At 39.9% G+C, this 22,848-nt stretch overlaps 1 protein-coding gene across 1 annotated transcript in view; it reads right to left on the reverse strand.

Moving 5' to 3' along the window:
• Positions 1–22,848, reverse strand: part of crhr1 (corticotropin releasing hormone receptor 1) — a 234,512-nt gene that overhangs the window by 120,400 nt on the left and 91,264 nt on the right. The window contains exon 5 of the mRNA XM_067412726.1: positions 5,568–5,653. Within this exon, the coding sequence (XP_067268827.1) occupies positions 5,568–5,653 (86 nt within the window). The remainder of the gene's footprint in view (positions 1–5,567; positions 5,654–22,848) is intronic.

Below are 22,848 nucleotides of genomic sequence, written 5' to 3' on the forward strand. Positions count from 1 at the left end.
TGAATTAGGCATTAGTGGACGAAGCCATTTTTTGAGTGGACAAATTTCTTTCAGTTGGCAAGGAAGAGAGACAGAACATAAAACTGGGTTGTGGTCAGATAACAAAAAGTCATCAATGATAATGTCCTTAATATCTAAGCCAAGGGACAGAATCAAGTCCAGCGTGTGTCCCCGATTATGCGTAGGCCCCTTCACCATTTGTTGAAATCCAAAGGAGTCGATTAAATTTAAAAAATCTTTTGCTAGGAGGTTTGTTGGACAGCACACATGGATATTTAAATCCCCCATAACTAAAATTTTATCATATTTTAAAATAATATCTGCAAAGAGAGTAGCCAGTTCTGAAATACAGTCCTTATTTGCTCCTGGTGGTCGATAGATAACAGCACAGAGGATAGGTGTTGATATTTGGATTTCAAAAGTTTGCAGTTCAAAGCTTACAAACTGCTGAGACTTAATCAAAGTACAATTAAAAATGTTTTTAAAAATAGAAGCCAGTCCTCCTCCCTTTCCTATTTGACGAGGAGAATTAAAAACTAAAAAATTATTCGGAACAGCTTCTCCCAAAACATACATATTGTCATTGTTCATCCAGGTTTCAGTGAGAAACACAAAGTCCAAATCCCGAGCTCTAACAAATTCATTTAGAATAAAAGACTTGTTTTTCAAAGAGCGCACATTCAACAAGCCCAACCTTAAAGCCGATCCGTCCCTACTTTCCGACGAGTGTACTTGATCCAATGGCACAAGGCGAAGATTCTGCACGTTGATCCCATTCCAACGGAGATGTAGAGCACGTCGAAAGTGGACCTGAGCAGGTTCCTCCGGCATAACGGGTCGAATCCACCGCAGCATTGTGCTCTCCGAACGCCTACACAACACCCGGCTGTCTTTCCAGCCCCACAACCGCAAATCTGCGAGCCGTGGTACTCCCGGAAGAGAGACCAGGTATGCCTTTAATTTCACCTGCCTTCCTCCTCGCTTTCCACGGCGACGCCGTCTTTTCGGCAAAGGGGGCCAAGGCTCGCGTTGCATCCACGTTGGAATCCTTAGTGGTGGTTTTGGGACATTAAAATTGAGTTCCTGCCGAGCTTCCTTAAACTGTTTCTCAAACATGTATCGGATATTTAAGAGTGTAGGGCGATCATACACCAGTGCAGAGCTAGACTCACGTATAAACAGCGTTATTAATAACGCAGAAGCCATAATAAAAAACAAACTAGACATGAACAGACGGCATGCCACTGACACCGGCGCCATCTTTTAATCACATCACAACATGCTTGATAACATATATGTCTTGATAACTAAAACTTACAGCATCACTATTAGTAGAGAGACACTGCCAGGTAGAATTAATTCACACAAAATCACTTACTAATGCATTCATATACATGTATATTACTAACTAATGCATTGATGTACATCTTTATTGTGCTACTTTATCTGTATCTTATTCAGAACTAGCAGAAATCTGTGGGAAATATAACGACCATAAGACAAAAGAACTGATACAAAAGCTGTTATGTAGGACCAATAACCTTATGGGCAGTGCTGTGTCATATGCCATAGCTGTCCTGTCCACAAGAAGACCGAAGTTCGCGTCTTAACTCAAAGGTTCAGGTTTATTTGTTCATTAATGACATCATCATTCAATTAATGTATATGGGAAACTATTAAACTATTTGGTAGATATTGGATATCATTCGACTCGGCATGTTGTTTTGAATCTAAACACTTTCATGATTTATGGACAAACCGTTCTGAAGTTACAAGTATAGAATATCTATAAGATAGAAGTTTTTTGTATCTCCAGACCACTAGGACAGGCGTATGCGTTGTAGTGGAACCTCTTTGTCTGCTGGTGTTCTTCTCGTGTGGCCGCTATCGCTGCCTATCATGACCCCTTGGACGGCAAACTGGTAAGTAAGCACGACCTGGTCATCAGGTTCCTGAGGGGTGCGAGGAGACTACATCCTCCTCGTGTTCCTCTTGTACCCTCTTGGGACCTCTCAGTAGTTTTAGATGCACTGCAGAGGGCCCCATTTGAGCCGTTGCGGTCAGTAGATGTTAAGTTCTTGTCTATGAAGACAGCGCTCCTGACCGCATAGGCCTCCATCAAGAGGGTAGGGGACCTGCAGGCAATTTCGGTTGCCGAAGCGTGTCTGGAATTCGGGCCGGGCGATTCTCACATGATCCTGAGACCCCGGCCTGGATATGTGCCCAAGGATCCCACCACTCCGTTTAGAGACTAGGTGGTGAACAAGTGCTGCCCTTGGAGAGGCAGACCCAGCCTTGGCACTGCTCTGTCCAGTATGCGCTCTCCACGCTTACATAGACAGGACGCGGTGTTTCAGGATCTCAGACCAGATCTTTCTCTGTTATGGTAGGAAGCCAAAAAGGAAGGCTCTCTCAAAGCAAAGGTTGTCTCACTGGATAGTAGACACCATTGTTTTGGCATACCAGCAGCAGGGGCAACCATGAACCCTTGGGGTCAAGGCACACTCCACCCAGGGCCTCCTCTTGGGTTTTAGCGGATGGCGCTCCGCTAACAATCATCTGCAGAGCTGCAGGCTGGGCGACACCGAACACATTCGCCACATTTTACAATCTTCGAGTGAAGCCTGTATCTGACTATGTACTCGCCTCTACAAATGGCCGGTAATGGAAAAGGCTCAGGTGTCTTCTCTTGCTCGCCATTCCACTCCACGGACTGGATACGTGCGATATATTCTTAGGTGAGCTTCTCCGGAAGCCCTGAGCTCCTCCAGCACTGACGACGCCAGTAAGTTTGCCCTATCTAGCCCAGACACTCGTGTCCGGCTAGGTGCTTCCATGTGCATGGTTCCCCCCCTGGGCGACCCCCACATGTGTATTTCAACCATAAGCCTCCCTGAGTGGGTGTCTTCCCTTGGAAAGCTTGCCACATCCTGGGGTTAAAAATCCACCTGCGGCTGGTACTCCAGTGATCTTCCTTATGCAGCCCTTAGCGGGTCATAGGTGTATTCTTAAGTCATCCCTACGGGTAGGCATTGTGGCGCATATCTCCACCTGGAATATGCCTCCCAGTGTACCTTGGTAACTCCTGTGATAAGTGGAGGCCTTCAGCCATACTAGTCTAACGTCAGGGCACTTGCGCTTGCACAGGGCACTGGAAGTCAGCCGAGTGGCGTGATTAAATTGGGACCGTCAGTCACTGACGTTACTCGGAGTGACTGAATGAAAGGGAACGTCTCGGTTACGTATGTAACCCTCGTTCCCTGAGGAGGGAACAGAAACGTAACGTCCCTCTGCCACTTCCACTGTTCCGCTGGAACGGGAGTTCAGTTTGGCTCCTCAGCAGGTAAACATAATGCTATCATGCCAGCTAATTCCTTATATACCCACGTGGGTAGGCGGAATCACGCATGCAAATCTCGCATGCCCATGGCATTGGCACAGCCATTGGGCGTTTTCTAGATCTCAAAGTTTTCTAGATCTCCGTTAACCCCTGACGTTACGTCTCCGTTCCCTCCTCAGGGAACGAGGGCTACATACATAACCGAGATGTTCTGCACTAATTTCCTAGTGTCATGCTGTGTGACAAATAGCTTAAAAACTAAGATTTTTTTTTTTTTTTATAGTACTGCTGGGCACATCTGTCTCTAGCTCATTACCAGCAAAGCATATGTAGCAGTTAAAGACATGACCAGTGTGAGTGGACACTTTAAATGCTTAATTATCAAATGAAAAAAATATAATTTTTAGTCTACTGGAAGCTGGAGGCTTGTGGAGGCTCAAAAGTCTGAAGGGCGCATGCCCCCTCAGTTTGAATGGGCATGACGCTTGTGCACAAACTTGTCTGGATCAAGAGTAGCTATGCTAGCTATAGTACAAAACGAAGCCTCCAGCAGATCATGTTAACAGCATGGCATAATTCAGGGGCTCGTTTCTTGTTTTAAAGACAATACATCTGAATTCCAACAGTGCTCTAAGCTAAAAATCTCTACCTAAAAACAGCATCTAGTGGTAATCACATGCTCCAGTAAGCCACTAGCTGTGGTGGAAGCCCTCCCTGCTGTCTAAATATAAATCTGGGCATTATCCTTGCTAGCCCACTCGTCCGTCCGACTTGAGATGATTGGATGAGCGATTTCTCTTTTCGCCAGCCCCGTGTGAACAAAGGCTTAGCATGCCTGGTTAAATTGCTTCCTTTGAGGGAAGATAAAAGTCCATACATTATTAATCCCCCCATGTTACTTCTGTTACACTAAAGGACAGCTAATGAATCTTGTAGACATGCAGCATCAATGTCTCTGTCTAACAGCCATGCCTGTGTTTTAGAGAGGGTTTCTCCCAGATTCAACTTCTTGAAAACTTTTAAAGCCATATATTTTAATATAATATAGGAATCCATTTAATGCAGTACATATATACACACAGTGTTAAAATAAGATCATATAAAATAGCCTGTTATGAGTGCATTTGCTATTTATATCCAAGAATCTATCCAACTTTGCCAACCATCATTCAGCTGGAACATTTGAAACACATAAAACAGCATAAAGATAAGCCGCGAATAAAAAGCAAACAATGTCTGTCTATGAGGTTGGATGTTGGAGGTCTCGCTAAAGATTTCCTGTGACAACTCTCAACAAGAATGCATGGGCTCTATTTGTCTTTGAAGATTTACAGCTAGCTTCCTGAAAGAAGAATGCAAAATGCCTCAGGGTGATTTCACACATGAATCCTCTTTAAAATAACCAAACTCAGACTCCTTTAAGTGGTCCAAGAAGGGAACCATGTGAAAAAGGATAGGTTTTCTTTACGTTCACACTGTGCCCATCACTTAAGAACTCTCACGGTCTTCCTCTGAGTCCACACTTTCACAACATAATGCCGCTTTGACTGCCGGGTAGAAGTCCTCTGCGTAGCTCGCAAACATGCGGGCTCAGCTGAAGTGCGCATCGAGGGCGCATAACGGTCGCAAAGCTCACGAGCACCCTTCTTAAAGCTTAAATGATAAATGGGACACCCTACGGTCTTTTGGACTTAACAGACACGCACACGCAATGGCCATTGTAAGTCCACAAGACCGAAAGTGCACATGAAGTGTGCCATTTGGGACAGAATAAGACCTAATCAAAAATAAGACCTATTCACTTTTTTGTGCATCACTATGCACAGTGTTGCATTTTGTGCATCCCTAACCAAGATATTAGTTTGTAAAGATCATTATTATTATTAATTATTATTTTGTAAAACAACATTGCTACAAATGCTGTTAACTGAACTTATTAGGACATTTATTTGGTTTTTGTCAAGGGACAGCATGCTGCTAACTTTCGGGCTGGCCTACAAAACTACATCATCCCTGCACCACTTCATTATAGATCTTTATTTTCAGGTTTAAATACTAACCCAGATTGTGAATGTGGACTCCATTTGACACCACTGTATGAATGTATATTTTTGAAATGTATTGAACACTGATAATTAGAAATGTTATGTGTGTATTGTGACATTTCTGGCATTGTGAAATAACTATGAATGTATTTTTATTAATTGAATAGAGTGCAACCACATACCTCCTCGTTGAGGATTTCCTGACACTGGGAGTAGTTTCCCTTCTTTGCCCAGGTGCCGTTAGCAAGACATTCTCTGTACACATTATCTGAAAAAACAAAAAACAAAACATATATCAAACTGGTTATTGACTGATCCCCCACACCCCACATTCAAATTCTAAGGCAGATACTCTAGTTTATATAATGTTTATTCTGAACATCTGCGGACAGATCTGTCACTTCTTCAAGCATGGCATGTACTTGATTACATAATTTAGAAGTTATGCAATATGACCAAAGCACTAATAATATTAATAGGGCTTTAATCAATATCTGATCTCATACTGCACGTAGGATTGACCTAAGGATGGATATCTGTTCAACCTTGACTTTGTGGTAAAACCCCCCATACAGTGCAGCGAAATGAAGAATGGCCAAACCCAACTCTCACTCTAAAGGCGTCTAAAACTGCTGCATGGTCAAGTGCCTTTCATGTCACAATTAAGACAATAAAGGAACCCCTAGGTGCCATGGTACAGACGGACAATGAACTCCATTGATTTAATTTGTTTGCCTTATGTGTCAGACCAGGAGACATTTAATTATTTGCATTTGCATAGTATAAATATTTATATTTTTATATTTTGGAGCAACCAACTCCACTCCGAAAGCTACCCACTTCTTAAGCCAAATAAAAGTACTGTCACAAACAGTATAAAAGTATTACATATAACTCAAATCTTCAGAAGCCATATATATATATATATATATATATATATATATATATATATATATATATATATATATATATATATATATATATATATATATATATACACACACACACACACACACACATATACCAAAAGGATTATAAAGAAAACCTGTTCAATTTCTCTTTAATGCAATTATCTAATCGAACATCTAACCGAAAGCAAACATCAGGACCTCCTGTGGGCAGGAAGGATGGAGATATGGAATATGCGTCTTTAGATACATCCTGACGAACCAGTCCTCGAGCTGTATCTGCTCACGATGGGATAGTGAGCATCTTGAACCTGAATCTCCTCAGAGAACGGTTCAAGTACCTCAGATCTAATAATAGACACACCCCTCCATCCTCTTTGGGAACCATGAAGTAGAGACCGTAAAAGCCGGACTCCCTGTCTGGCGAAGGGACACACTATATAGCCTCCTTTACCATCAGGGAGCACACTTCCTGTTCCATAACCTGCCACTGGCTGGGCACACCACTATTCAGACCACAACGATGAACCCCGGTGGTGGAACGCTGAACTGCATGCCTCGCGCCAAATCGTATCACATGTACACCGATCGTGTGTGTTCACTCTTGTTGCAGACCCGTAATCCACGTGCTGCCTCGGCAATGCGAGATCGAGCCTTGCATTAGGAGGTGGCGAGCTCTCTTTTACTTCACTCCATCGACGCTGAGCACATCTAATTCCTCGGAATCAGATCGCTCAAGCATCTGGTTCTTGGGGGGTGGGGGTGGGGGGGGAGCCGCATCGTGGGCTTCCGCACGGGGATCGAGAACACCGGGTTACTACAGGCAGCCCCTCGGGGACTGCCCGAGCGCCCCTATTTTATGAATGAAGCAGCGAGTTTGGTGCTTAACGTCACTGACATGTTCATTTGCGAGCCCACTGATCTGCCGCCGCGCTGCTTCAACAGACGCGGGACAGAACTATGAGGCTCACGAGCCTGCCACATAATACTCATTTGGACAAACAACACCAAATAGACAAACAATTCAACACAGAGCACTAACGCTGAAGAGCAGAAAGCTAACGCTGCTTGTGCCGGCGTCCCTTTGTACCTTCCGGGTATGCCGTCACTCGCTACGTCATGATGCAACACCAATCAGTATTGGCCTTTTTTCATTTAAGCTTCAGTGGTGTCACGCTAGGGGCATTCCCCGAAGTGTCATCTACGATGGCGCAGTGCGAGTTCCCTCAAAAAAGGGAACTATAACTGCTTGTACATTTTGACAGGGCAAATAAACTGGTCTGACAGGCCAATAGAAAAAACATTAGCTCTGATATATTGAAGTCTGATTGTGACTTTTATTGCAATGGTTTTATGTGAAGATTGTTATAAATATTGTATATTTTTAAAGCCTAATAAATGTTAAAATATATTGCTTTGAATTATATTATAATGCTGAATGTTTATAATTAAGGTCTTATTTCATAAAAAGATGCCATTAAACAAAATACATTTAAATCATAGGCTACTGTCTTTATGCTTTTTCTACATTCATTTGGAGATTTCAATTTGAAATTATTACAGTATAAAAATATATTAAAAACGTAATAAAAAACCGAAACTCTTTAGATTACAACCCTGAAAGTACTGTGTAAGTAAAGCAAATTTACAGCATAACTTTTGATAATTATAGTGTAACTATAAAGTCAGTATGTGTAGGTATAAGGAAATATGTACTATTTGGGAATTTGTTTTATAAATGGGTAATTATCCATATAGTTGTAAATTAAAGTGGTGTTTGTTCCCCTCTTGTTTCATGTAGCTACACGTTAAAAAACACGTACAAAATCTAATATAGTTTTGAAACATTTATCTGAAAAACAACTTAATTCAAAACTTAATTTAAAACAGTATACACAGAAATGCTCCCATAATGTACTTCAAATTTGCATCTGACAAACTGTTACCAGCGCATGCATGAGTAAAGAAGCTTCAAGCTTTCATGACGTTCTTTCTTGAGTTTCATCTGAAACCCATGTGAGAACTGTCGTCTCTGTCTTCTAGTCTTTTTTGTTTTTAATCGCTATTATCATATATTATGTTATTGTTTGTAATTGTGAGCATTCATTTAAACAATTAAATAAAATAAAAACAGGACGGCATCTGACATCAACGTGACCAGAGTTTTTCGGTGCGCTCCCATCACGCTTCAGGTTACATCAAGCTGGAACTAACCCTCTCATGCATGTGCGTACAGAGGACAATAAGATGACAATTTCATTGGCAGAAATTATTTATTCTGTGTTCATCTGAAGAAAGAAAGTCGTACACATCTCGGGTGGCATGAGGGTAAATGACAAGTAAACGATGAGGACATTTCTGGATGTACTGTATTTTCTTCTAATACATAATACAGAATAGCTAGAGACATAGGATTCCTTCTTAAGATTCATCTGAGGCAAGAACGACAGAGAAGAGGAACAAGAGGAGGATGAAGCCAAGCAAGAGAAACAAATAAGTGTTGTAAATATGTCTGGCCCCACTTTATATTAGGTGGCCTTAAGTACTACGTACTTACATCAAAAAATAAGTACAATGTACTTACTGTGTTCAAATTGTATTGCGAAACACCTATGCTGATATTGAGGTGAGATACAGGTAGAGGTGTGGTGATATGGGTCAGTTTAAGGGTAGGGTTAGATGTAAGGGAAGTGTCAACTGTGTAATTACAAATGTAACTACAGAAATGAATTACAGACGTAATTACATGCAGGGATTTAAAAAAATGTAAGTACAGTGTAAAAGCATGTATGTAGACAATAAGTGCATTGTATCAAATGAGTAATTACAAAGTTAGTACATTGTAGTTAAGGCCACCTAATATAAAGTGGGTCCATATGTTTTGAAAGTTGTTTTTCAAATAAAGATTTCCGAGTGATATCAAATGTACATTTAAAAAAATAATAATAATAATATTGTACGTGCCCTGTAACTACACGAAACAAGAGGGGAACAAACATCACTTTAATGTACAGCCCACAGATTTATACTTACCCTGTAACTACAAGCACCACTTACCCTATAACTACGCAGATAATTACCCCTTAATTAAAATATACTTACAGTATAAATTATTTTTGTAATGTTCCTGATAGTTACCCCTTTATTCCCCAAATAGTACATATTGTTCCCTACACATACTTTATAGTTATGCTAAAATTACCGAAAGTTACACTGTAAATTTGATTTACTTACGTAGTTTTTTCCGGGCTGTAATCTAAACATTACCTTAAAAACATAATCAATCATGATTAATTACAGAAAAAATTATGATTAATTAGTTATTACTTCGTGGCTGAGTTGCTGTTTTTCCAATTGCTTCCACTTTGTTATAATACCACTGTTGACCGTGGAATATTTAGTAGTGAGGAAATTTTGCAAATGGGGAAAATGGTATCATGCTTCAATTCACTGAGCTTCCCATTCTTTCACAAATGTTTGTTGAAGCAGTCTACATGCCTAGGTGCTTGCTTTTATACAAATGTGGCCTTAAAAGGGATGGGAACACCTGAGTTAAATGATTTGGATGAGTGTCCCAATACTTTTGCCAATATACTGTATATGCTATAATTCATTTCTGTGAATGTTCAGCATCATTACTCTAGTTTTCAATGTAACATGATCCTATAGATATCACTCTGATTTGGTGCTCAGGAAACATTTCTTATTAATATGTTAATAATGCTACTTAATATAGTTGTGAAAACATTGAAACCATTTTGTGTTAGGATTCTTTGAAGTATAGAGCATTCAAAATAACAGCATTTATTAACAGCAGAAAAATATATTCTGTAACATTATATATGTATTTGCTGTCACTTTAGGTAAGATTGATGCATCTTTGCTCAAGTGAGAGAAAAAAAAAAAACTTTCTGACCTCAACATATTTAATGGTATTTAATAATATTCATATTTAATATAATTTATTATTTCCATTAAAAAACTACCTATTAGAGTGCAGCATGTCAAAAAAAGATGCCATGCCACTTCCAAAAGTAGTACTAGAGAATTCTAGTCATCATACTCTTCTTCATACTCTTCCTTATAATTACACAGCAACTGTTTAACAAATATTTTGACACACTTTAAATGATGTCATAAATTCGGAATCGTTTTCCAGCGATGTTCTCTACTCATCATCACAAAAATGGCTATGCTAGCTGAATAAGCACTGACAACCGTCTATTTGTCTTGACACACCATCAGATCTGCTTCAGGCAATTGTGTGGTTGATCAGACAGGCTGGATGTGGATGGCAGATGACTCACTGTGTAGCAGTTCCTCTGTGCCTTGTTGGCTTCTGTGATCTATGGAGCTGCCATTCACCTTCAGATGCTCAATCAATATTGCCAAGAGCAAAGACGAGAGGAAGTTAGTGAGAGAGTAATGGAACGAGTGTTTCCTTCCCTGCAGTAAGTGTTTGGACTGAGTTTACTTATTATTATTATTATTTTATTTTTTTACCTGCAAGTAAGTTTGAGTCACTATTTCAAGGCTCTCTCTTGGCTCTTCAGCTATTTTTAGCAGGCAATTTAAAGTTTTGAGTTGCATCTGAAGTTTCAAAAGGTTCTTCATTACGATTTGTTTATTTACTACCTGTCTATTTTAGTAGTAAAGTCTTTCCCAGTAGATAAAAAAAAAGTTATAGAATGAAATCTTAAAAATGTGCTAACAGGAAAATGCTAGTATCTGTTAGTGATTAAAATGTTTCAATTATTGTTTGTTTTTGTTTTCTTGGTGTGAAGGCATTTCTTAATGTAATTTAGAAACTGCTATATCAGGGATGAGCAAAATTGTTGTTAATTTGACCAGGGACACAATCAAGCTGAATCAGCACCATGGCCGCACTTTTTATATCAGTGCCGGACGCTTGAGAAGCAGATTATAATTTGATCATAAACACTTTAGTGACTCTGCACATTCATTGCTAGTCAATTACATTGCCAGTCAACTCAAGAGACATAGATGTCTGATTGGTTTAGAATGATGTTTGACAGATGTTGACTAGATAGTTTATAGCTGACCAGATAAATTGAATAAATCAATAAATGAACGAACGAACAAACGAATAAATAAATAAATAAATAAATAAATAAATAAATAAATAAATAAATAAATAAATAAATAAAAACCCATAAAAAATAAATAATGTATGGCATAGAGACAACTCCCACCATTTAAAATATATCATAATTTTCCATGTTAAAACCATTGTGATAGTACTTCATACTAGATAGATAGATAGATAGATGGATAGATAGATAGATAGATAGATAGATAGATAGATAGATAGATAGATAGATAGATAGATAGATAGATAGATAGATAGATAGATAGATAGATAGATAGATAGATAGATAGATAGATAGATAGATAGATAGATAGATAGATAGATAGATAGATAGATAGATAGATAGATAGATAGATAGATAGATAGATAGATAGATAATTTAAATAGTACTCCCTTTATGCAAATGTGACGATGGCACATCCAACATGAGTGAAATGCCCACGCTCAGCTGTTAAGTCATCCAAGGCAATGTGCAAGCATTAGCTGTTGGATCACAGGAGTTTATCAGAGGATAGGTTGCCATGGCAGGTTATATCCAGCGTGGAGTGTTTTGAAACCAAAGGAAATTGCAGGTTAGTGTAGAACCACTGCTATTGTTGTATTAAGGGTTTGTGTATAGTCACATTTCCACGTGTCATATATATATATATATATATATATATATATATATATATATATATATATATATATATATATATATATATATATATATAGTTTTTTTTTTTTTTTTTTTTTTTCAAAATCACACCCAAATGGAGTTTTCATTGACCCTACTCAAACCAATTGATTATTTTGAGCATTAGGGTTTACAGCACACATAAGGGATGGTGAGTAACTCTTTTCGACTCATCCTGACTTGACTTTTGTATCTCACCAAACATTTCAGATACATTGCGGAATGACAAATTTTGTCATTTGTCAATTGTTGCCGTTTTGGCCCAACAATTAACATATGTTTATTATTCCCTCAAAGCAAAGTGTGTCTCCAGCCTGGTTTAAGAGAAAATGGCAGTGTCCATTAAATTCCATTGCCCTCTACTGTCACAGCTCCATGATGGACGGTCAGCTCTTACTGATATCACTCCTATAATGGTGTCTTGTTATGATGGGAGCTGATGCTGGGCCCATGGTGCAATCAGGGCTCTAATCATCTTTTAGCATCAACTCGACTTGAATCTTTGCTCACAAATTGACAAAGTTGCAACAGTTACAGCAGTTCCCATGGAAACTAAAATAAAGTATGAGACACAAGATTCTGTGCCAAATGTTTTTTTTTTTTTTTTCTCAAAATGGTGGATGACTCTCATAATTGATAAAAGCTAACAAGCAGCATTGTGCACTCTCATATAGCTCAATATAAATCCCCTCTGTTTCAGTATTTTCATTGTCTGATGTTAAATGTGTTTAAGTGCACACTGATCCATTGAATATGTGGATTTATTGTATTTACTTTTGTTTATTATAGTCTTTATTTGAAATCTCCCTCATCTGCCTTCACTGTCCTTGAACCTAAAGCATTGCAAGTATTTTTGTCTAAGTTCGAGTTAAAAAGTTTTTTATGCTCACATGATCCCTCTATTGTATTTATTATATTGTGATGATAGGTGCCGTGGGACCCACTTTATATCAGGTGGCCTTATACTAGTGTTGTAGTACTCGAGATCGGTCTTGGTCTCGAGACCGGTCTCGAGACCACTTTTTAAAGGTCTTGGTCTCGTCTCGGTATCGACCGCATTTTTACTCGGTCTTGTCTCGGTCTCGGGCGAAGATGACTCGGGATTTTGTCTCAAGACCGGTCAAGACCACAGCTGAAGGCAAATAAAGAGCAGAGAACTCCACCCTGCGCGCACTCTCTCTGTCTTCAAAATAAGCAGATAAGCTCTCTCTCATACTTCACATATTAAGCTAAATCAAAAGTTCAGAAAACTGAATCCATGTTGAACGTTGCGCGTTCGGACAACTGTTTTGAAGTACCGCTCGGTGTGAATTGCGCTCAAAAAAACGTTTGACCAGCTAAACAGCTGACATAAATCATACATTAAATAAACAGGAAACAATTTCTATCCAGTTATGAAGTGTTTTCTGTGTGACAAACCTTCCGCGATGTTCTGACAGCCGTGATTCACACACAACGGGTCTGCTAATGTCCGATTCACGACCAAATGACTCATTTGAACCGAATCATTTTAACGACGGTAATAAGAACTGATCTGTTCAACAATGAACTGAACGAATCAGTTTAATCATTTACTCAGAACACCTCCGAAATGAGAACGCAAGTGTGCTTACCCAATTTAGCAAGAGTGGAGAGTAAGAATTATTAGTTTTAACTATCCACAGTATTTCAGCTTATGTATGTTGAAAGTGTAGTAAAATAAATAGTCTAAAATCATTTAGTTTAGACTGGAGTGAGGTGAAAACAGAACAAAGTTGTTTGTTAGCTAGCTGATCATTTTATTAAATTGTATATGGCAGAAAATGTGGCTATTTGTAAACTGTTAATGCTATTTCTAATATTGATATGATTATATACCAAAACAATTCAACCTGTTGGAACAAAAGAAACATCAAGATAAGAGATCAATATGAGATATAAACGTAAGATAATAAAAAATGATTGTTTCGTTGCATTTTTTTTAAAAAAATGGTGCGTGTGTGTGTGTGTGTGTGTGTGTGTGTGTGTGTGTGTGTGTGTGTTTAGGTCTGTCAGCCACCACCAAAGACCATTTTTGACCCAGGAAAAACCCTGCAAGAGAGATATTTGTTAAATCAAAATGTAGTTAATCAAAAAATGCAAGTACAGGGTTTCTTTTCCTTGCTGTTGCACAATAAAGCTGCACAATAACATTTTCAATTTGTAAATGAAAAATATGTACATATATAAAATAATTAGCTTAAGCAGCATACTAATGCATATCTGTATGATACATCTTCCACCTTTTATCATAAGTGTGGGGACATGCATTGGTCTCGGTCTTGACTCGGTCTCGGCCTGTCTTGGTCTTGGTCTTGACTCGGTCTCGGCCCTTCAAAGTCTTGGTCTTGTCTTGGTCTCGGCCCTTCAAAGTCTTGGTCTTGTCTTGGTCTCGGTTTAGGTGGTCTTGACTACAACACTACCTTATACCATGTACTAAAATTTAAATTAATAATTTCATACAATGCACTTATTGTGTACATACATGTTTTGACATTGTACTTACATTTTAAATATTACCTGCATGTAATTACATCTGTAATTAATTTCTGAAGTAACATTTATAATTACACTGCTGACCATTCCCTTACACTTAATCCTACCCTTAAACGTACCCATCCCACCACACCTGTCCCTAACTTTACCCGTATTCTATATAAGCAAATTTGTTTTGCAATACAATATGAGCACAATACGTACATTGTTATTTTTGATGTAAGTACATATTAGTTAAGGCCACCTAGTATAAAGTGAGACCATGCCACGTGTACATTTTAGCGGCATCAGGTATTAATTGCAATCCCCCACCATTCACCCCTCCCTTTCGAAAGCACATAAAGAAGATACGGGGATCCGACACAGGAAAAAAATTTGTTGTTGGAGAGTGACTGTAGAAACATGATGGTGCAAAACAGCGATTTCACCATATATGTAGATAGAAATGGCTCATTCTAATCTTTCCTACAACTTTCCTATAGCTCAAACAGTAGAGCATGGCGCTAGCAACGCCAAGGTCATGGGTTCGATTCCCAAGGAAAGCAAGAATTGACTAAATGTAAAATGTGTACCTTGAATGCAATGTAAGTCGCTTTGGATAAAAGCGTTTGCCAAATGCATAAATGTAAATGTAAATGTTCTAAGGTATTAAAAACATAACGGTACATTAAACTGTGTTTTTAGTGGTTTATAAGTGGTCTTTACATAAATTATGTAAAGTCCTTATACACCACTGAAAACATAGTTCCCGGAATAGGAACGAGACGCTGCGTCACCACTATGGGAACGCCTCTGCGTGATTGCGTCGTGAAGCACGTATGTAATCAGTCCAATGGAGAGACGGAATGTCATAGGCGGGTGACGTCATCGACCCGGAAACTATAAAGCCTGCCGGCAAACACTTGCCCCCAGCTTCTGTTGCCTTCAACAAGCGCTCTATGTTTCATTGTCCAAACTGTCTCTGTGTTGTGTCTGAGTTCAGACTTTGTTGTTTTTTCACAAAATACACACATTACTGACAGTGAGAGATTATGGCGAACGAACAGTCGTTCAGAAGGTGTGTTCCTCCCTGCTCGCGCTTCCTTACGAGCGGGGATACACACCCGATGTGCGTTGTTTGTTTGGGTGAACAGCACGTGCAGTCGGCACTCGAGGGTGCCGGCTGCGAGCATTGTGAGACTCTGCCTCTCCGCGTGCTGCGATCCCGCCGGGCGCTCTTTGAGGAGGGCGTACTGGCTTGAGTTACCTGCAGCACGGGCTCCGCTGCTGCTGAGGCACAGCGGCAGCTCAGATCGCGGGTTTCGCATATGGATCTGACGGAGGGGTGTGAGATGGGCCAGCCCTTTCTCAGCCTTCACCTGTCAGATCCAGTGCCGCTTCTCTGGGTTTGGGAGCCCGCACTGCGGTTTCTCCCGCCCGGGGAGCAGCCGCGATGCTGCAGCTGTCTTCCTCCGAGGAGGTGGATATCTGCAGCGTTGAGGCAGGGGTTGAGGACTCGCCACTTCAATCCCCTGCCAATGAGGAGCATCATGAGCGAGTCTGTGTAAAGCAGGCTCAACGAGCTTGTTCTCCCCGCGCGCTCTGCTCAGCCTCAGACTTCGGTCTATAGTAACACAAGCATCGGTGTACATGTGATACTGTTTGGGCAGTCAGTTCCTAAGGGTGCTGGCTGTGTTCATTGGCTGTGTATAGAGAAAATGTGTACGTTTTTCGGGGATTTCATCCTCGCGTCTGTGGTCTTTCATCTCGAGGGATGAAAGCCAAATATGTTGTAGTCGGATCGTATCTCGCGTTTGCTGAGGCAGCGTGTAGATGACGATTCCGTATGTATAAATATATAAACAGTATCGTCTGGTGATTATGGCTGATTTAATTCTGAGGAATTAAAATGAATATAATCTGACTTTGAGGAGTTAGATATGTTCTTTCAGTCTATCATTCGGACCATGTTCATTGATTGGTGATTATAGCTTTAATTCTGAGGAATTAAAGGGTATATCTGACTTTGAGAAGCTAGATATTATCAGCCTATCTTCCATATGGTAAAGATGGTCATCCGATGCCACGGGTTTTAAAAGAAAAGAGAATTAAAACACTATGGCAAAGACCTGGTCATACAGAGAGGCATTTTCTTTGTTAGGAGCTCCTTGCATGTGGCACAACAAAAACAGAGCGTCAGGTGCAGCCTTCTAAGGGTAAAACTGATCTGAGGACAGTTATTATTTAGGAAGGCTGCGTCGAAGAAGTCTGTATGCTACGGCGTTCAGGGCTGTGAGGGTCATCCCCTCCAGGGGCAGACGGTGTTTACCTCATTACACGGTACCCATCTGTCCTCGGCACCCTCATAGGGTCAATCCACCAACCCGCCCGAGCGCCGGGGCGTGGAGAGCCCTCGAGCAGCTGGTACCCTTAGTAGATATTCTGGCTAAATCGGCCATATATATCTCAGTGGGTCCTGCAGTTTTTAATAAGGGTACGCCATTCAGTTTTGATGTCGTCCACCCAGTTTCTATGGGGTTCTGCCCATGGTGGTGGGCCCCGAGCAGGCTCTGGTTATGTCTCAAGAAGTACAGGCTCTGCTGCAGGGTTCCTCCGCCCGGCAGGGAGTCAGGTTTTACGGCCGGTACTTCATCGTGCCAAAGAAGGATGGAGGGTTGCACCCATCTTAGATCTTTGCGTTCTGAACCGCTGTGTAGCAAGCTCAGGATGCTTTTACGCAAAGAGATCGTGTTTCAGATCAGGTCCGAGGACTGGTTTGTCACGATAGATCACAAAGATGCATATTTTCATATCTCCATCCTTCCACAGCACAGAAAAAACCCGTGGTTTGCTTCAGGGGAGAAGCTTACCTTTATGGGGTGCTTCCCTTTGGTCTAGTACTTCACCCCGCACGTTCACCAGAGTGTGGACACGCATTAAATCGACGACTGGCTGATTCTGGCACAGTCAGCTCGGCTCGCGGTTCAACATCGAGATGTTGTTCTCACCCACACGAGGGAGTTGGGCTGAGGCTCAACTCCAAGAAGAGCGTTCTTTCTCTAATGCAGAGAATAACGTATCTAGGTCGGTCTCTATGCAGGCCCGGTCAGAGCTTCGCATAGGGTCGACCGGCTCTCCTCCGGGGGCAGACGGTGTTACCTCAGTACACGGTACCTGTCTGTCCTCGGCATGCTCACAGGGTCAATCCACCAACCCCGCCCGAGCGTCGGGCCGTGGAGAGCCCTCGCGGGTCATCCGAGGATGGCTCGCACCCTCCGAGAAGGGAGGTGGCGCTGTCGAGTCAGTTGTTCCCTGCCAGTCAGCCGTTTCAGGGCGCTGCACTCGCGGTGCAGAGTACATCAGAGGCCTCAAGAGGGGTGAAACTAGGCCAGTCGTACACTGTGAAACAGTTTCAGAGGCTTTTGGGTCTCATAGCAGCAATATCCAATATCATCCGTGCGGCCTGTTGTACATGAGACCGCTACAGTGGTGACTCAAAACCAAGGGCTTTCCCCAAGGGGAAATCCTTTCCGTGTGATCAAGGTTACGCGGCGGTGTCTCCGCTCCTTGGTCATTCGGAGGGACCCTTGCTTTCTATCAATATATATCAATACCCTTTATATCAATATATCAATACCCTTTGCATTTCTATCAATATATCCTCATAAAATGTACACATGTATTGCGAAAAAAAAAAAAAAAAAAAAAAAAAACATGTTGAAAACTTTTTGCTGCTTAGTGTTTTTGTGGAAAAGTGATTTTGTGAAGTTCAAAATGACAGCATTTATTTGAAATTGAAAACTTTTATAACATTAAAATGCATATAGGGTCGCTCTTGATCAATAAAATGCATCCTTGCTGAATAAATGTAAGAGAAACAAAAACGTAGAGCTTGCTTGTATCTGCATTCACCTTCACAATTATTCTTAGAAATGATGATCATGTTGGGTAAGTACTCTGTGTATCATTAAATTATTTTATTTTTTTACAACACCGGCAAAGATCGTGTATTCCAGCCTGACTCCAGCGCGTGTGCAGACAGGGTTGCCATGTTTTTACAACAAAACCGGCCATCTACTAGCCTTAAACAATAGCTTCTCGGGGGGTTCTCCGGGGGAAAAATGGTGTTTGGGGGGTAAAATGTGTGTTATTTTGGCAATCTTGCCTGCTAAAATTTCCACTGGGTCTATATATCAAATAATAGTCGCTTCAACTCGTGGACAATCAATCAATCAATCAACTTTATTTATATAGCACTTTTACAATCACGATTGTGTCAAAGCAGCTTCACAGTGTCAAACAGGATAGTATTGCGACAAAATTAGAATTGGCTGTACAGTCGTACTGGAGAAAACAGTGATGTTATCAGCTTATTTTAATTTATCATATAGCAACAATGTTGGCAGATCAGTATTATAGTTTATAGAATTAAATAAGACCTAATTCATACATTTTATTTGTATAATAAGTTGAATAACTTTAATCATATTTTAAGTGTCCCCAACTGAGCAAGCCAAGCCAAAGGGCGACAGTGCAAGGAACCAAAACTCCATCGGGCATGATGGAGAAAAATAAACCTTGGGAGAAACCAGACTCAGTCGGGGTGCCAGTTCTCCTATGGCCTATTAACACACCGTGTAAGATTATTATTCTGGTAACCTTACAGGTCAGAAATCATATTAGATTGGAATATTCAAAATTTCAGGGTATCACGGAAGAGACGGACATAGAAAACAACCCGCGAAAAAAAAAAAAAAAAAAAGTGGACTTGGCAGCACAGTGCAGTTGAGCTCTGTTGACATTTGACTATGCGTCTCTTCGTTGCTCTGATTGGTTGTTGGTCTATCCAATTGATGTCTTTCCTGGTTCGGTTGAAACACGCCCCATTATCACAGCCCAAAGGAGCAGTTTCAGACTCATATTCTGACTAGAATTGAGTATGACCACGTCAGGCTAGTTATTACCTGCTCCAGTTGCTTAATTTGTAACACATTGTTATTAATGCAGGGGTTTCATGTTTTTGAGAAAGTCTGGTAAAAGTATCTGTTAGCCTTGAATTGGAGAGATCCTAGAAGCATAATGCACTACTAATCCAATTTCTAACCTTAATGCTGTAGAGTGAGATGCTTGGATTGTTCCTGCAGAAGTGTAATATAAGTGTCTTTGGATAAAATGCTCATGGCTCTTCTTTATTTCAACATTTCTGTCAGCAGAGTTCTGGAGTGCTCCATGAAAATAGCTGTGCCCCAGATTCTCGTGTTGTTGGATTTTAACCTATTTTATGGGATTTTGAAAACTTTCACCAGATCTAACAAAAGCTGTTCAAAGCACAATATAAGCCTTGTAGAGGAAATGCACCACATTGAAATGGGAAACCACTGAAATGGAAATGAGAAATGAATCCTAAAATCACTTTCATTCACACATGACTGATTTGTACCACAGACGTTTCATGTTTCAAAAGATGTTTGTACACCAAAATTATGCAAAAGATGTTTGATGTTTTTCTGTTATGCTAACCCATTCTCAAAAACTGAGGCATGGTTAAGCGCACTAGTTAGATGCTATACCGTAAAAAATAAAAAAATAAAAATATGTCTCCAATTGAAAATGTTCTAGTGACTGATCACTTCTAAATTTTTCAGTTGGCTAAATTGAAATTCTGTGAATTGATACATATTTCAGTTGGCCGAATTAAAATTCAGTAATTCAAATCGGCCAACTAAAATTTTTAGATGTGAAAAAAATTTTAACTTAAAAACTTAAAAATATTCAATTGGAGACCTGAATTTAAAAAAAGTATTCGGCCCCCTTGAACATTGCGACCAAAAACTGTAATTTTTTGTTAAGAATCAACAACAAGTGGGACACAATCATGAAATGGTAATGAAATGTATTGGATATTTCAAACTTTTTTAACAAATCAAAAACTGAAAAACTGGGCGTGCAAAATTATTCGGCCCCTTTACTTTCAGTGCAGCAAACTCTCTCCAGAAGTTCAGTGAGGATCTCTGAATGATCCAATGTTGACCTAAATGACTTATGATGATAAATAGAATCCACCTGTGTGTAATCAAGTCTCCGTATTAATGCACCGGCACTGTGATAGTCTCAGAGGTCCGTTTAAAGCGCAGAGAGCATCATGAAGAACAAGGAACAAACTAGGCAGGTCCGAGATACTGTTGTGGAGAAGTTGAAAGCCGGATTTGGATACAAAAAGATTTCCCAAGCTTTAAACATCCCAAGGAGCACGGTGCAAGCAATAATATTGTAATGGAAGTAGTATCAGACCACTGCAAATCTACCAAGACCTGGCCGTCCCTCTAACCTTTCAGCTCATACAAGGAGAAGACTGATCAGAGATGCAGCCAAGAGGCCTATGATCACTCTGGATGAACTGCAGAGATCTACAGCTGAGGTGGGAGACTCTGACCATAGAACAACAATCAGTCGTATACTGCACAAATCTGGCCTTTATGGAAGAGTGGCAAGAAGAAAGCCATTTCTTAAAGATATCCATAAAAAGTGTAATTTAAAGTTTGCCAAAAGCCACCTGGGAGAAACATCAAACATGTGGAAGAAGGTGCTCTGGTCAGATAAAACCAAAATTGAACTTTTTGGCAACAATGCAAAACGTTATGTTTGGCATAAAAGCAACACAGCTCATTACCCTGAACACACCTTCTGATTAAAATGTGTAAATCCTTAGTCAAGGACACCCCTACTACAATGTTAACAATGCACAATAATTTGTTCCTGTTCAGTTATTCATTAATGACGGAACATTATATTCTAAAGTGTTACCCAAAAGCTTACCGTAAAACAATGTAGGAATAATGACATAAAATGTGCACTGCTACGTACAAAATGTCACAGCTCTGTTTCTCTCACATGCTCTGCTAGTGACCCACAGAGAGCAAATGTCACTTAGCATAATGAAAAAAGATCCTGCTCAGCTGCCACTGAACTGGCTTACTCTACCTGTCATAAAAGTGAGCTGAAACGGTGCTGAAATGCAGCCTTAGCGGAAAAAAAGAAAAGAAAAAAAAAACAGGCAATAAAAGAGTCTGTCAAGGTCAGAGAAAGACTGACAATGCCTGAAGGAAAGCAGGAAAAGTGAGGCCGAAAGAGAGGTGCGTGTGTGTGTGTGTGTTGGTGGGGGGTGGGGGTGGGGAGGTGGGGATGTGGAGTTATGTCATGTCATGTAAAACCCTCCTCCCACATTGGGAGGATAATTAACTTTCACAAACTTGCCCTGAGGTAGCAACTCTGAACTTGAAGCTTTTCCCTTCATTTTTTTCCCAAAGGCGACTATGTGCTAAAAAAAGCCTTACAGTAATCTATTTTAAACTATAGTTTAAACATGAGTGCACTATATGGAAGTAGCAAATAAAAATCATTGTGAGCAAATTATTCCATATTTGATCTTGAATACTGTGACCTAAAGAAAGCTTAATTACACCTAAAGATGTGCTGTGTTCAAATTCACTTATTTACTATTTTCTACATACTGTATTGAAAAACACAAAGTGCACTACATGGCAAAGTAGTGAATAAACAAATAGCATGTTCAGATTCTTATATCAATAGTATGTGCTGGAAAGCGATCAAATGAATCCAAAAGATCTTTTCAGTTTCTAAAATTGTTCAATTACTCATTAATCACTATTAAGTAAAACAAAGCCGATATGTAAATCATGTTTGCTGGAGAGTTGCAGACACTGCATCATCATAAATATGAGGTGAATATTACATTTTTTCTTCCAAAAATGGCTTATTTAGTCATTAACCACTAATAAGTGAACAAAATGGGGTGATTTCAGATGCTGATGTAAATCCTGTGTGCTGGAGTGACTCATCACAGATATGTGCTATGTCTATGATAAACATTGTTAAAAAGTAAAATAGAATAAACAATTAAATTCAATTTGTAACTATAAATACATATTGTGTCACTTAATTATTTTGTTGATAATAAATCATATATTATGAGAGAATAAAAACAAGAATCAACATTAATCTACAATAATTTGGCTTATTTTTACCCCAGTCAAACATTTCTGCATCCAAAGAAGAGAGACACCATTATTAGATCTCCTAACTAGGGAGCAATTTTGGGCTGAGAGCTTGATTAAATGGCTCAGGTGCATTTGATCAAAGTTAATTTTACAGGAAGATGGATTTCCAGGAGCATAATTGAGCACTGCTGATCAAAAATTACAAGAAAATGAAATTGTACACTATTATTCTGATTTCGTGTGGAAGGTTATTCCTCG

The sequence above is a fragment of the Pseudorasbora parva genome, chromosome 2, assembly GCF_024679245.1.
Source record: "Pseudorasbora parva isolate DD20220531a chromosome 2, ASM2467924v1, whole genome shotgun sequence".
NCBI lineage: Eukaryota > Metazoa > Chordata > Actinopteri > Cypriniformes > Gobionidae > Pseudorasbora > Pseudorasbora parva.